The sequence below is a fragment of the Podarcis erhardii genome (assembly GCF_964252035.2).
Source record: "Podarcis erhardii genome assembly, chromosome: 7".
Classification (NCBI taxonomy): domain Eukaryota; kingdom Metazoa; phylum Chordata; class Lepidosauria; order Squamata; family Lacertidae; genus Podarcis; species Podarcis erhardii.
The window spans coordinates 52,433,721-52,450,256 of NC_138511.1; the positions used below are offsets into that span (position 1 = coordinate 52,433,721).

The window sequence follows — 16,536 nt, forward strand, 5'->3', positions numbered from 1 at the left end:
AATCCTGGTTTACACATCTGTTATATTTATGGAATGTTACATTTTCACATGAGCTAATTGATTTGCTGAACTCTACAGGTAAACAAACTGAGCAAATGGACTTCGTGCTTTGACTAACATTTCCTGTTTCCAGTGCCAAAATCTGTGTACCATAATGTCAGTTTCTGGCACGCTATGATTTACATGCCATAAATTCTTACTCTGAATATTTGATCAGTCCCTATTTCCCCTAAATCTTCCTTCCCACTCCTCTTGGTTCACAAGCTGAATAAATAGCAAGAAACTAGAGGCAAGCGTATGGATGTGTTGGCTTTAGAAAACTAACTGGTTCATTCTTGTCCATGTTTCCCAGGAGATCAGGTAGAGTCCAGCACTGTCATATCCGTTCCTCAATTGATGGAGATACCGTAAAATATTTCCTGACAGACAACCTCACCTTTGATAGTGTCTGTGATCTAGTTCAGCATTACAGAGAAGCACACTTGCGGTGTGCCGAATTTGAACTACGTTTGACTGATGCTGTGCCTAACCCCAACCCTCATGAATCTAAGAAGTACGTATGGCCAAAACAAAATTGTAGGGGGGAGTGAAATGCTATTTTTAATGCTGAAGCTTACTGCTTGTCACAGTTACTGTGGATTATGGGGAATTTGATTTAAAACAAAAGCAAAAAACTGGCTTAAGCAACAACGGTTTAGCAGTTTTGCCTTGAATATGTGCTTTGACTTGAACAGTCCGGAAAGGGAGAATATTAAGCCTGCTGGAAAATCAAGAGCTCCCAGATAGCAGACCAAGGCAGGCTGAGGAGATTTTAGTTATGTGGGATGCTCTTGCTAGTCCCTTCTCTTCTCTTTCTGCTTTTAAATGACACCCAAGTGTTTTTTTATAATTCTTATTGTTTTGCTATAAGCTGGAATGGTGGTTGGAAACTGCCATTCAAGGAGCACATCTAGACCATTTGTATCACAGGATATCCTGCTCATTTCGTGTTTGCTTTTATTACATTGGTACAGCTCGTTACAGTCTGTGTTCCAGTGTTAAACATTGATTTCCTTTTGCAAGTGTTGGTATGTGTTGGCTTATTCTGGAGTAACTAGGCCAGCCTGCCAGATATGTGGATACTCATGCCTGCCAAGAGCTTTCTTCCTCACAGAACCCAACTGAAATTCTTTGAATTAGAACCTGCAATGTAATCAATGGCAGTTGGGAGGAGAATTAAACTCACCCTGCCCAAGCACCTCTGTGCTCTAAAGGTACGGTTTAAATCCAAACCATGCCTGGTAATGGGCAGTTACAGTGAGCCCCTTTGAAGTTGTTTCCTGGCATCATAATGATGTCGGGTAAATTACGAGTGGGTGGCTCTGCCCACCTGTTGAAGTTGGCTCACGGACCTGTCGACTGGATGCAGTTCCCCACCCCCACTGCTTTCAGGTGCAAACCAAGGAGGAACTACCACAAGATGTTGTGTTATATCTATTTTAACTTATAAAATTTGGGTACAAGATTGATAGCGATGGTAAGATCGTTCTCCCTGCCCCCCAAAGAAATACACTGCTGCTGTCCGTCAATAAAAACTGGCTGTGTGTTATTATTGCTCTATTAGTTGTTAGGATGACCTTCTGCTTCCTGCATCCACATGCATGTTCTTTTCCAGACTCCAAATTGTCTCATTTGGGCTTCTTATGTAGTGTGAAAGTGACAGAAACAAATGCTGTCAGCATTTAGCAGTAACTTGCTATTTATTTTTTATAACAGGGACAAAGTCTATACATCACTGAGCATCTGATGTCTGAAATCACAATTTTATCACTGATTTAATGGCTTTTATCTTAATGACCCAATTTTATCATTGAGTTAATGGGAATATGTCAAGCTCTGAAAGCACCTCTCTTCCTGTTTTTGTAGTTGGTACTACAGTAACCTGAGCAGAGGAGAAGCAGAGGATATGCTGATGCGAATTCCTAGAGACGGAGCCTTTTTGATAAGGAAGAGGGACGAACCCAATTCCTATGCCATGACTTTCAGGTGAGACACAAACTTTGTAATTATGACCTGACCTGACATGCATGATCTGCAGGTCGGACCTCAAAGCTATTTGTTGCAAGGACCAGAGGGGAGTATGTAGTCCAGGTCTGACACAAGTTAAGGTGTGTAACAGTAAATGGGTATCGGAGGGGCCAGAAGCACATAAGTGGACAAAGCAGGTAGATGGCTACATTCCATAAAGCAGAGGCCCAAGGAAAGCAAAGAGATGCAAGACACAGGAAACTCTGGGGCAGAAACTCCATCAGATAAGAAACTTGGAGAGTCAAGCCTGAAGGAACAGAGATAAGGCCAGGTTACCTGGTTCAGCTGGACTAATGGGTGGCGGTTCTCCACTCTGTTCACTATCTGTGCTAGTACTACAGTGCAGGAAAGACCTAGCTAAGAGCTGCTTACTCTGCATGGCACAAATTAAGACCCTATGGCCATAGGTGGGAATGGGGAAGGAGTGGATTAAATGCAATAATTTCGGAGCTTGTAATGCTCACCTTACGTACAAGGCAAGTACTGCAAGCCCCTGAGGTGTGCATTTCTGAACCAGGAAATTCAAAGATCTCCCCCCGCCCCCCCCCCAATCTGTCTCTAGATAGCCAAATCACTCCTGCAAGAGCTTACCTAAATAGGAGGAAAATGAAAATGCCACTTCAAAGCTTAAGGGCTGATAATATGATATGGCTGTTGTTGTTGTTTTGTCTTTTTCTAAAGCTTGCTCTTCACTGTTTAATCCCACAGAGCTGAGGGGAAAGTGAAGCACTGCCGAATCAAACGAGAAGGTCGCCTCTTTGTCATGGGAACATCTGCTTATTTTGAGAGTTTAGTGGAACTGGTGAACTACTATGAGAAGCACCCGTTGTATAGGAAAATGAAATTGCGCTATCCTGTGACGGAGGAGCTGCTGGAGCGCTACAGCACGGCAAGCATTTTACCTTTTTAACCAAAGCGCCAGGGCTTTGCATAGAATGCTGGGTGGCTTTCAGGGATTTATTGCGGTAGGAGTATATTTCTCCCTCCACCCACAAGAGGTCATCCTAAAAGCAGTTTTAGCCTGCTGAGCATTTTGGGATTTTCAGTATTATCCATGGTACCTCGGCCCCTTGCCCATCCCAGGCAGCATATAAAGCAGAACCAATTGGGCTTCAGCACTGGAACGTGCCTTCAGGTACCTTCAGAATGTTCTCCAGACCAATATTTAATGCTCTGGGAAGATCATTGCTTTTTAGCTATGGATAATGGGATCCAAGGGGGTGAAGTAGGAATTCCTTAAAATTAATAAATAGAAAACCAGGGATTTTGCCTACCTGGGATTTGAAACCAGCTTCGCATTCTCATTAAGAGATCATAACGTTTTATGCTGGTGTATGCCCTAAATACTTTGCTGTAGCTTTTAGTCCTGTCTACCCTAGTAACATGCAAGAAGGCCTAGTTAGCTAGTAGTTCTCTCTTTTGACCAGTGTGTCTGGCCAATTGCAAGTCAATAATTCCAAATGTCTACCTACAGGCTACAGTTTTTGTTTTGGAATGGAAGATGAATATATTAAATCAATCTGCTCTCCAGATTTTGGACTATAACTTCAATTGCCTCAGCCAGCATTTTTGTCCCAAGTCCTTAATTTATTCTTTTCCGTGCAGAAAGCAGAGGCACATAATTTAAATTCTCTTTACCAATGAGTTCAACGATAAAATAATAGTAATTATTTCCCCCCTAGGTCTTAAAAAAAAATACTGCTAATAATAAAAAATAATGTTATTATTTATATGCTGCCCATCTGACTGGGTTGCCCCAGCCACTCTGGGCAGCTCCCAACAGAATATTAAAAACACAATAAACATGTTGTAAATCACTATGAAAGCATCAGTTTCTAGTTTTAATATGAAAAACCGGGCAGAAACCTTTGCCAAAATCCTACTGACACATTTTTTGAAATCCCCAAAGCTATGATAGGGTGGGGAAATCACAAAACTCTGCTCAATTGCTAGAAGTATATTTGGACAGTGTAATTTCTTATGTTAGCACATTAACTAAAAAGCTTTGAGTTACTTTTTTCTAGCTGTGCAATTTACTTTCTTTCCTTTTTCAATCTTAGGAGAAAGATCCTAGCTCATTATATGAAGTGAAGGCATATGTGGAACCTGGTGAAATAACACCTTCTGTGGTATGTTAAAGTTTTGCTCAAACTTATTCTTGATCTGAAAGAAAAGAACAGCTGACAGATCCTTTATCTTAATTTCCTGTTTAGAGAATTGAAAGGACTGGTTGTAGGTAAAGGAGTATTTGGAGGGCGGGAAAGTGTGTGTGTGTGTGTGTGTGAGAGAGAGAGAGAGAGAGAGAGAGAGAGAGAGAGAGAGAGAGACTGACTGACTGACTGACTGACTATAGTCTAACTTAGCCTTTGCCAAACCTATAGGCTACAGCTCCCATCAGCACCTGCCAGCAAAATGTCTGGAGGGCAAAGGCTGACTTAACCATTGCTTCTGGATTGTATTCCAGTGTTTGTGGTTGTTCCCCCCAATTCACTTTGACCTAAAGCTCCTTTCCATTTGTTTCTCTTGAAGCCACAGAGAACTGTTAAAGCCTTGTACGACTACCAAGCGAAAAGAGACGATGAGCTGACTTTTTGCCGAGGGGCTTTAATTCATAATGTCTCAAAAGAAGTTGGTGGCTGGTAAGAAGGCAGCTTTTATATTTTTGCTATGAGTTGGTGATGTTTTCTGTAGACCAAGCTGTGTCTCAACCATAGATTTCACTACGTGGCTTTGAGCATTTTTTTTTAAAAATGTGAACCTCTCTATAATACCTCATTTGGATATGGTGTCTCAAATTTGATTAGTACGTGTTTCTCTCTCCTTCTCTTTCTCTCTCAGGTGGAAAGGTGATTATGGGTACAAAGTTCAGCACTACTTTCCAGCCAATTATGTGGAAGACATGTCCTCTGATAACACGGAAGATCTTGAGAATCAGGTAGGAAGATACTTGTTATCTATATTCTAGAGTTTATGATATTCACAAAATCCATTCAGTTATTCCAAAAAAAGTGGTAACGCATTCAGACCCTTCTGTGTGTAAGGTTGCCTTTCTGGATGCTGTCCCACATGCATACAGAGATGCAGCATTGTGGACAGAGGGTGGGACAGAGGGTGATGTGCACACGAACAGAAAGTTGGGCTTAGTAGCTCTTTAACACTTCTCTGTATGAAGAATGTGTATTGTCAGCTTTGAGATTCTTGGCATGTGCCAATTTCTCCCTATTTCTAAAGTGGTGACAGTCATGTGGAATATTTATTTTCGTACGATTCACATGCCAGTAATAATAATGATAATACTAATCATTTTTTAATTTATATCCCACCCATCTAACTGGGTTTTCCCATCCTCTCTGGGCAGCTTACAACATATATAAAAACACACCAAAACATCAAACATTAAAAAAAAATAATCCTATACAAGCAACAAACCAACCAAAAAATCAATAGAAACCAATAACAACAATAATAAACAGTTTACAGTTATACCCAAATTAAAATAGCTGCCAACCCCAACCAAACATTTAACCAACACCAACTTGACCAAAACAAAACTGGAACCAAAATTTGAACCATTTAAAACATTTTAGCCAGTTGTCCCAACCCAAGAGTTGTTCCAGCGTAGGAACAGTGCCCGATTACGTATAAGCTAAACAAGCTATAGCTTAGGGCACCACTCTTTTGGGCCCCCCCAAAAAATTAAAGGAAAAAACCCCTGGATGTACATTTCAAAAATATAAGATAAAAAACAAATAAAACCTACATACAGTTAGAGCTTAATAATTTCACTATTAATATATTTCTTCTTAATTGTATTTCAGTTCAACAATTACTTTGATAAAATACATATTTTGTTATGTGCAAATGGCTTTAGATACCTATTAGGTCCATAAATTACCATATAGCATATATTCAACATAAAAAAGGAGTGACAATTTGTTGTTGACAAAGGACAGCTGAACATATAAAGGGCCCCATTACCTTCAGTAGTTTAGGGCCTCATTAAACCTTAATCCGGCCCTGCTTTGGGGGGGGGGCGGACCACCCCAGATGCCCTCACTGATGGGGGGTGTCATTTGGCGCACTGCCCGCCTGCGACTCCCAAGCCTACACCGAGTGATCGGGATAAGGGGGAGGAGCTGCGCTGCTTTGCTGGCAGCATTCCCCCCTTCCCCCTTCGTTTTGACAGCTTGGGAGAGGCTTGGGAGTCACTGGCGGGCGGCACACCGAATGCCCGCCAGGGGCAGCTTGCTCTGACCCCATGTGCGGCTAACTCTGCCCCTGGCTGCAGGCCACACACACTGCTCTGGGCACTTGAGTGGCTATCCTGTGGATGGGAGGGCACTCTCTGCGCCACGCCCCCCTCAGGAGCACACCCGCCCTGGGCAGTGTGGGCATATGCTCTGCCGCTGGTTCCAGCAATGTCCCAGTGCCTCCCAGGAGCCTATGGTATCTGTTCAGGGTGAGCCTGGGCACTGCCCCCTAGGCCAGGTGGAAATGGACCTTGCAACCAGGAGCAGCCTTCCCTCCAGCACTCAGTATGGCTTCCAAGCAGTTTTAAACTATAAAATCAATACATAATTAAAGCACACAGTAACAATTCCACTGGGGCATTAAAGCAGCCTCAATTAAACCATACAATAAAATGATCTATTATAAAACATGAGAATTAGAAACTCTTAAACACTTCACGCAGCAGTTAAAACAATAAAATCAGAAATTCAGCTCTGCCTAAACAGGTGTGATTGCATGCCTGAATAGGCGCTAAAGTTTATGCAGAAACTGGCTTGGAAAGATCTTAGGGAAACTCATGCCTTTGCTGTGGTAAATGAGGCTGGACTTAACTTTCACCTTCTGGTGCTGCCAGGTTAACATGAGGGGAGCCCATGTTTCTTCCTTTACCCCAGCACTGTTGGGAGTAGTAGTGTTGCTACAGCTCCTGGCATGACAATGCAGATCTAAAGTTCATGTGCAATGCTTAGCCAAAAATCCTGACTTTAATAAGGAAGCATATGCATGAGCTGTGTGTTAATGCACAGAGCCTTTTGAGAGGTATTTTGCTTCCTGTGATACATACTTTTATAAGTAACTTAAATAAATAAATAAATAAATATTGGTGTTCAGTGTTAGTTATGCCAGTGCCCAGAAGATAAGATTATCAAGCTGGGTAAAGGATGCTTAGCTGTGCTGGTTAAGAACGCAATGGAGCGTGAAAAATCTGCAATGGTCTCAGAAAGGAGAACTTGATCTTCTGAAAAGCTTTCCAGCTCTGCCAATGAATTTCAAGGAAGGCAACTATTAGAATGTTAATAATTACTAGCTTTGGTAGTAGTAAATGGACTTCCTTAATCTTATTATCGCCAAGCAGTTTAATTTTTTATGGTTGCTAATATTATTCAGTGACAGGAAGCCCATACACTTCAGGAATGAATAGGAGTGTAGCTCCTATGTTCTGTCAGCTACAGAATAAGTAGAAAGTATAGATCGAAGGCAAACTTGAAAAACGAATTGGTCACATCACTTTAGCAGTTTAATTAAGCAGCAGAACTGCTTAATTAGTGATCCAGAAGCTCTGCTTAAGCAATAATTCTTCCTTCATGGAGAATGAATATCATTTTTTAAGCATTGGTCCTGGGAATTTAATGAATTCATTTTTTACATTCCAAGGACATTTGATAAAGGGGGCAAAACAACCAACTTCAAACATAATAAATCTTTTCATTTCAGATAATTGAGGACAATCCTTTAGGGTCATTATGCCGGGGTATTTTGGATCTCAATAAGTATAACGTTGGTATGTATCCTTCTGACTTCCTGACTCCTTGCATGTAAAGTAGCTTGTGTATGTGTGTGTGAGAGAGGGAAGAGTTTGTCAAGTCTACCTATTTTTTATTCCAATATATATATAATCTTTATTGCGGTCCAACGACCCATAACATGGATTCAGAATAAAATACAGATTCATACAGACAACCCCCTAGGGAAGGGAGACTGAAGCAATATTTGTTTAGTCATGGGTATGTTGATCTTTGATTCGTATAACTACTGAAAGAAACTTTGCCATGGCCACTGTGATATTATTGGACTTATTTTTTAGATATATATATATATATATATATATATATATATATATCCTTTAACATAACATTGATTGCTCAGTTTTAGTCTGTCTGTATTATCACCCCTGGGGACGCGGGTGGCGCTGTGGGTTAGACCACGGAGCCTAGGACTTGCTGATCAGAAGGTCGGCGGTTCGAGTCCCCGCGGCGGGGTGAGCTCCCATTGCTCGGTCCCTGCTCCTGCCAACCTAGCAGTTCGAAAGCACATCAAAATGCAAGTAGATAAATAGGTACCGCTCCGGCGGGAAGGTAAACGGTGTTTCCGTGCGCTGCTCTGGTTCACCAAAAGCGGCTTAGTCATGCTGGCCACATGACCCAGAAGCTGTACGCCGGCTCCCTTGGCCAATAAAGCGAGATGAGTGCCGCAACCCCAGAGTCAGCTACGACTGGACCTAATGGTCAGGGGTCCCTTTACCTTTACCTATTATCACCCCCAATATATCTTAACTGTATTTTAATTTTTGAATGACAAGTCTTCTTCTAAAGGGCAATACTGCAATTTCTTATCCAAGTATAATTTTGGAGGGGGGATGCGGATTTGGAGGTGAGAGGGAACAGATGTACTCCTCTTTTAAAAGGATGGATTTAATGCATGCTCAGAAAAGAATGGGGAGGGCACAACCTCAAATAAAAATGCACTCAAAAGGTTCACAAAATGGTAGAGTGTTTCTGTAAGACAGAAGAAGCTGGTATTGTTGCCTTTTTGCCACTTAAAAATATTCTTGTAGACCTGAGTTGTACACTGAAGAAGTGTATGGTCCCCAAAGGATTAAAATGAAAACAACTACTGGTGTCTTGTGGCAATTGAAAATTTAACAGATTATGGTGATCATCATCTGACGCCCTTTTTCATGTGCCACTTCCAGGAGAGGTCCGGAGGGTGACAACATGAGAACGGATGTTTTCTGCGGTAGCTCCTCACTTGTAGAATGCTCTCCTAGGGCATCAGGCAAAACATTCCTCTTCTCCCAGGCCTTTGACTAATGAAACAATCTATGGTCTTTTAAATTGTGGGATAGGGAGGGTATCATTTTCGTTTGTTACTATGTTGTGTATTTCTTTGTTTTTATACTGTAAAACCCTGTGATCCTCAGGTGAAGAGTGGTATAGAAATCTAAAAAATAATAATAAGCCATGATAAAAAAACTACAAATAGATAATGCCAAATTTATTATGGCATCTGGTGTAGTGAACTCTGGTCCATTAAAGCTTACGTTATAAATGAAATTGTCAGTCTTTAAGGTGCCCCAATACTTGAGCTGCTCTCATGTGAATCTGTCTATGGAGCAGTTGAAGAATGCCGAGGCTTTTAATATTACTGTTTTGTAATAAATGTATGTTTTCACTGATTAATGGGATCCTACCAGGATCTCGTGCAAACCTCTCAAGTGCTATTTGATGTCTTAAGATGTGTTTATTATGTACATATGATTTATTTTTTTGGATTCCCAATAGTAAAAATGACACAGGGAAAACATGGAAAGTCTTTTGTCTTTATCCTGGAACCCAAGAATCTTGAAGATGCTCCTGTTGAATTTGCAACAGAAAAGGTGGAAGAGCTATTTGTATGGTATCAAAGTGTCAGGGAAATCACAACGAAAACTACTGAAGAGGTACTACGGAAGCCATAATTTCCAGCACTTAATTTTTAATAAGAGTGATTTTGATTTGAGCAAAGACTGAAGGACCAGTAATGTGATCCACACCCAACATCTGATTCCCTTGCAAGCAAAGGGGCTTTAAGAGAAGCCTATATCATCACCATTTTTAAAATTCTGTATCATGCCATATTTCCAAGATCATGAAAGCATAATGCGCACCTTTGTGTTTTGCTTTATGTGCCAATATCATGCAAGTTTTAACTTGAAAATAATACCTCAAAGTGTGACTATGCAATCAAAGCAAGATTTTTTTTGGTGGTGTAAGTTCAGGTTTTTTTGGCCCTGTGCTGCCAAAATGTTTTTTTCTTAACCCCCCCCCCGAACCTGAAAGCCAGAATTCATACTTGGAAAGTAGGGAAGTCTTTGTGCGGGGCTTCACTAGCAGAGCCAGTTAGTTGAATCCACGCCTTTGTTTCAACATCACTGCAATTTGGGCACAGAGAGTGAGCAGGGATAAAGGGAGTGTGCAGAGACAAATTTAAAGTTGAAAATTAGATTTCACAATTTTCTGTTTCTTTGACACCAGCTGAGTGATCTCAGTGCAGATGACTGCCCTGGACTAATGTTTTAACTGTGTTAAATCCTCAGGAAAATTTCAGGGTGTTCTGGGAGAAGAAGCAGTTAATTGCCATGGAATTGTCTGATTTGGTGGTATATTGCATACCGACGAGCAAAACAAAGGACAACCTAGGTAATGTATTTTTAATTATGAATTTGAACTCTTCATCTGCTAGATTGCTAGACATGATCAAAGAGTATACTAGTATGTGTCTAGCAACAAATATTCAAAGGAGGTTTAGATGCCTGAGGAGAGAGAGAGAGCGAGTTTGGTTGGCTTAGTGTGAAGAATGGAAAAAACATGTGACGTATGAGATTCAGTTATTCATTGCTTGCTTGGTTGGGGCAGGATTAAAAATAATGGTTAAAAGTTGCAACCGAAGATTTAGACATTTCTAACTGCAATAGTGGCTGAGCATGAAAGCTGGGTGCCTAATGTTGTTAATGAATCTTTATCTCCAGAGGCCTCTTAAGAGCAGGTTCAGACTTTGAGGCAATGTAATTCTCTGGATGACCTTTTTTGAGGTTAGTGGCAAATATCAGAGGGATTAGGCTAGGCCACCCAGTGTCAGGGAGAGTGGCTTGCATTGATAGCCCTCCATGCTTGTGTAGGATATGATAAATGGGTATGCTTGAAAACATCATTAGAGTGGGTTCATAGGCTGCCCTTCACACCCAGTGATCCCATTTTCTGAGCAGGTTGTATGACCTGTTGACAGTCCTTTCAAATTGTAGTAACCTGCTTCCCTTATTTCATAGAACTCAGTGGGAGCCACTGAAAATTAAGCTAGCCCTCTTCAATGTAACCATTCGTTAATTTCCATTATTTGGTTGCCCGACAGTCCATTGCAAGAGTGGCAAAACTCAGGGAATTGGCTTACATATAGACTGCCAACTTTTTTTAAAAAAAGCCACATAATTAAAACTTCATAAAATTATAAAATCATAAGTGTTGCAAATTTCTTTATTTTTTAAGTTTGTACATACAGTGGTGCCTCGCAAGATGAAATTAATCCGTTCCGCGATTCTCTTCGTCTAGCGGTTTTTTCGTCTTGCGAAGCAAGCCCATTGACGGCTTATCGGATTAGCGCTATTAGCGGCTTAGTGGCTTAGCGGCTTATCGGATCAGCTGATAAGTGGCTTAGCGGCTTAGAAAAAGGGGGGGGGAGTCAGAAAAACTCGCAAGATATTTTCGTCTTGCGAAGCAAGCCCATAGGGAAATTCGTTTTGCGAAGCGCCTCCAAAACGGAAAACCCTTTCGTCTAGCGGGTTTTCCGTCTTGCGAGGCATTCGTCTTGCGGGGCACCACTGTATATCTCAGAAGTTTATACACTGCTTAATTGACAAAAAAACTTCTGAATGTGTTACAAAACATTCATTAGATATATGTATAAAACTGAATGTTAAAAACAAGGAGACATGAAATTTATCAAGCTATAAATGAAGCCTGCATTTTAAAAATACATGATCAAAATTACGTTTCAGCATGGGCTTAAGCAAATTTGCCTGCTTCCCTGCCACTTTGCTGCATCCTGTTCTCTGGCTGACTTAGACCAGAGTCAAAGCTGCACAAGGTGTAAAGGGCTGAATGCAGATTATAATGTGTCCTGGAACCATTGTTTGGACTTGATGTAGCACCAGTGCCAAAAACATTGGCCATCACTTGGAGAAACATTTAGTCAAGGGACGATGAAACTTGCCATCAATATTACAAAGCCTCAGTGAAGGCATATATTAATGAGTGGCTTCTTCTCACCTCTCTTTTGTAGAAAATCCTGATTACAAAGAAATCCGTTCCTTTGTGGAGACCAAAGCAGAAGGCATTGTCAAGCAGAAGCCTGCTGATCTACTAAAATATAATCAGAAGGGACTGACACGAATATACCCAAAAGGGCAGAGAGTAGATTCCTCAAATTATGATCCTTTTCGTTTCTGGTTTTGTGGATCACAGATGGTGGCTCTTAATTTCCAGACACCAGGTAAAAATCTCACAATGGAAGATTTTACCCATTTCTCAACCCACCCACCACTTTATAAGTAAACACCTCTTTCCTTGATATCCTGCTTAATTGCTTTATTCATACATTCTGAATTGCTGAATTCATGCATTTGGGGAAAGTGTGATACCACTTGTCTTTATTATTTGATGTTTTTCTAATCCCTTTAGATTTATTAACGTAGGAAATCTGGCTAACACATCTTTTAATTCTTTCTCTAGATAAATACATGCAAATGAATCATGCCTTGTTTTCCCTTAATGGACGGACTGGCTATGTACTGCAGCCAGAAAGTATGAGGAGTGAGGCGTATGATCCGGTGCCAAATGAATCCAAGAAGAAACTACAGATGATTTTGACAGTGAGGGTAAATGATTATTATTATGTTTTTAAGTAAATTGCTTATTAATTAATTAATTAATAAATAAATTAAATTAAATTATTACCCACCCTTCACCCTAAGGTCACAGGGTGGACTACAACACAAAAACTGTATTTAAAACAGTACCAAAAATAATGTGGATCCCAAAAATATAAATCTCAAGTGTCCATAGCCATGGTAAAGAGGTGGGTCTTCAGCACTGACTGGAAGCTGTTTAATGAAGCTTCCCTCTTCTGTGAGTTCCATAGCCTAGGGGCTGCCATAGAGCTTGCCCTCTCCTAGGCCACCACTCCCCATGTCTATTAAGGTGAAGGAAAGCCAATAAGGCACCTGAGAGGGTTTGTAGGGAAGGAGGCAGTCTTTCAGATTAACTGATTGAAGTCCAGATGTTCCTCATCTGTAAAAGTATGTTTTCTTTGTTTTCAGTAGCACTTCTGCAGACTCAGCAGTCTGTAACTTCCAGGAGAGATGCCTTGTGGAAAGGAGCTCTTCCATGGAAGGGGACAGGGTCTTTGTGTTGTACCTACCAGTAGGCTGTTTGGTGGCGCACCCCACCCATAGGGCACATGTTCCTTCCCAGTGTCAAACAGTGCTTGCTTGTGAGTTCATTGCCCTTGCTCTCCTGAAGACAGAAACAGTCTTGTCCTGCTGTTGCATATTTATTTGGCAATATTTTTTTGGTCTTCCTGGGCTTGAGAAGGTTGAGTCAGATTACCTAGATACCTTTCTATTTAGATAAGGGATTTCTGCAATGAATTTGCTAAAACAGAGTTTAGAAGAAATCTTAGAAGAAAGACAAGCTAAACAAATTCTGTCACTTCATGATATAATATAGGTCATTCTCATTGTCCTGATGATTAAGTCCTAACATGAAGTATATTGGTGGCATAATCTTGAAGGTCTGTTTGGCTGGATCCACTATCCAAGTAATGAGATGCTCACAGCAAAAACTGAGCTCTTGTCTCATTGGTTTCAGTGGGTGGGCCTGGATCACTTGTTGAAATCAGTTGTGACTTAATGTGGGGTTTTTTTTTGGGGGGGGGAGATACCTACATAATTTAGCTGTTTGGTGTTGGAGTAGGACATGGGTTCAAACTCCCATTCAGCCATGTAGCTCATTGGGTCTGGCATTGTGTTGCAGCCTAACCTACTTCAAAGGGTTGATGTGAGGATAAAATGTGGAGGGAAAGAAGTGTGTAGGCCATGTTGAGATCTCTGGAGGAAAGGTGGGATGTATTTAAAAATAAAAAAATCAGCAACTAAGTTAAATTGTCTGAAACAGGTAATCGGAGCTCGCCATCTTCCCAAGCCTGGCAGAAGTATTGCCTGCCCATTTGTGGAGGTAGAAATTTGTGGGGCTGAATATGATAACAGTAAATTCAAGACCACTGTTGTGAGTAAGTACTTCTTAACTCTCTATGGAAATACGGGTTCTGTGACAATATAAAAGAAAGAAGTTGCATCGTGCGTTGGAATTAGGGCATGAAGAGTTATGTTCAAGTCTCCATTCATCTTCAGAACTTACTGTGTAACCTTGGGGCAATCACTATGTGTCTCAGCCAAATAACTATCATAGAGTTCCTTGGCTAGAATAACAGTATCATAAATAAGTAATAAATAAACAGTATCATAAACAAATTAAAACAAGTGGAGCAATTGATCACGTTACATAGCATTGCAACCTGGTATGGCATAGTTGAAGGGGTAGCCAACTCCAGCCACCCAGGAGGAACATCATGGCAAGAGGAAGCCCAGCTTGGCTCCAGTGAAGGTACAGCTGCTTGAATGTTTCCTCTCCTCTCCTTTCCCCTTCCCATTTCCTTTTATAGCATCTCTACTAGGTTGTGAGCAGGGACTGTTTTATAGCACTTAAGAAGCAGCTGCTTTACAAGTGTTCAATAATAATAATTGCATCATTTTAAAACTCCACTAGTTACATACAAAGGATAGAAAAAGTGACTCCTTGGAATGTCTTCAGTACGCCTTCAGCATTTTCTTGAAAACCTGGGACATGGTCTGTCCAAAGTTAAGCACTTCTGTTGGAGGGAATTGACAGTGTACTTGATGCTCTGCTCGACATTAATGGAACTTTGGCAGGATGGTGCACAAGTTACTTTTGGAATTATCCATTGAAATTATTTAACCCAACTTGGTCATATGTATTAACTTCATTGAGTCTACTTTGAGCACAACTAGCACTGAATACCACACACTAAGTTCCCTGCAAGAAGTATATCAGTGAGGCTGTCAGCTGTCATGTCCCCCCTCCCCGCCCCCGCTTTATAATTCTTTTACACTCTTTTAATTCCAACTTCTTGGCTGTTTTTCCTCTCTCTGCCTGCATTCTCCTAAAAAATAAATAAATCAAAAGAAGCCATTGTCTTGCTCTAGGCTTCTGATTATTCTTGAAGATAGCCCAGAGAAAGAGGATGGAGAATATTCTGACACCAGCATCGCTGAAGATCATACTGCTACCTGATTATTTCATAATTGCTTTTTCTTGGCCTTTATTAGTAAAAGCAGTTGCCACTCTTTGTCTGCAACCAGAGACCCCTGAGTTAGCTCAGCCAACATCTTGCAGCTCCTGTGATTTGAGTCCACATTAGCCTCCAAAGAGTTTAGCTTTCTTCTTTTTCTGAGGTGTTCAAGCTTGAATGGGATGACCCACTTAAGAATAAAACAACTAAACTTCTCCAAATGTTCTACACTTGCCTCAAACCGTGGAGGAGCGGAATGTCACAGTTGCTTGCTTTATATTGTGAAATGTTCGTTTTATTACAGATGACAATGGCCTCAACCCAGTCTGGGCATCTCAAGAGCAAGTGAAGTTTGAAATCTATGACCCCAACCTAGCATTTCTGCGCTTCGTTGTCTATGAGGAAGATATGTTCAGTGATCCCAACTTCTTAGCACATGGCACTTTTCCCATCAAAGGAATCAAATCAGGTAAATATCAAGTATAACACTGACAGGTTGAACAAAGGTTTTGATAATTTGCACATTTCTTTGGCTTTCAGAACACCAAAAGGGGAGCTAGGAAAGTCTCCCTCAACTGATACTGATTGACCATAAGTGACTGCTGAATTAAGCTGGGGTTGAGTCTTTGAGTCTCAACTCTGTGCATACCATACATATACAAATAAAACACTTTATTAGATCTTATTGTATGTGGTAGGCTAAGGTGTGTGTTTTTTGCCATAACCATGCTGATCATCCAGACCCTGGAACCAAGTAAAACCTTAGCTGTTCTGGCTTGCAAGCTTTTGACTCACCCTTGTCCAGATTTTCCTGACATGCCAACTGCTCAGCGTTTCATCATGCATAAACCCCACCTGGAGTTAATTATCCAGTGCTTAAATGATAAATTCTGCAACTACATCTTTCATTTCCTTAGGCTTTCTGTAATTCTTTGCTTATTCATGGTAGTCTGCTGCTCTAGATATACAGAAATAACTGCTTAATAATTCCTAACCCCTGGAACAATATTTTTTATCTTGCCTTTTTCTGAATTTATATTTATTTTATTTAAAATGATTTATGGGCAAGGCTCTTTACAAAATAAAACATGCAAACAGCTATTCAGAGTACGGTAGAGCAGGTATTAAGAATTCTTGATATATTTTTCTCTATGAGATTTTTTCCTCTATGAGATTTTGAATGCTCTTTTGTAGAACATGGTGAATCAGCAATAAATCAGTGGCCATAGAAAATCTGCAAGTTTTTTTAGTGCAAAAAAAAAAAAAGCTCTGTATGTA

The 16,536-nt window shown here is 40.7% G+C and overlaps 1 protein-coding gene across 1 annotated transcript in view; it reads left to right on the forward strand.

The window, feature by feature from the left end:
* PLCG2 (phospholipase C gamma 2) overlaps nt 1-16,536 on the forward strand; it is a 63,600-nt gene that overhangs the window by 43,614 nt on the left and 3,450 nt on the right. The window contains exons 18-30 of the mRNA XM_081871985.1: nt 353-553; nt 1,906-2,025; nt 2,776-2,956; nt 4,128-4,196; nt 4,597-4,706; nt 4,906-5,002; nt 7,792-7,858; nt 9,639-9,796; nt 10,433-10,535; nt 12,172-12,381; nt 12,621-12,766; nt 14,064-14,178; nt 15,563-15,727. Coding sequence (XP_081728111.1) covers nt 353-553; nt 1,906-2,025; nt 2,776-2,956; nt 4,128-4,196; nt 4,597-4,706; nt 4,906-5,002; nt 7,792-7,858; nt 9,639-9,796; nt 10,433-10,535; nt 12,172-12,381; nt 12,621-12,766; nt 14,064-14,178; nt 15,563-15,727 — 1,742 coding nt within the window. The remainder of the gene's footprint in view (nt 1-352; nt 554-1,905; nt 2,026-2,775; nt 2,957-4,127; nt 4,197-4,596; nt 4,707-4,905; nt 5,003-7,791; nt 7,859-9,638; nt 9,797-10,432; nt 10,536-12,171; nt 12,382-12,620; nt 12,767-14,063; nt 14,179-15,562; nt 15,728-16,536) is intronic.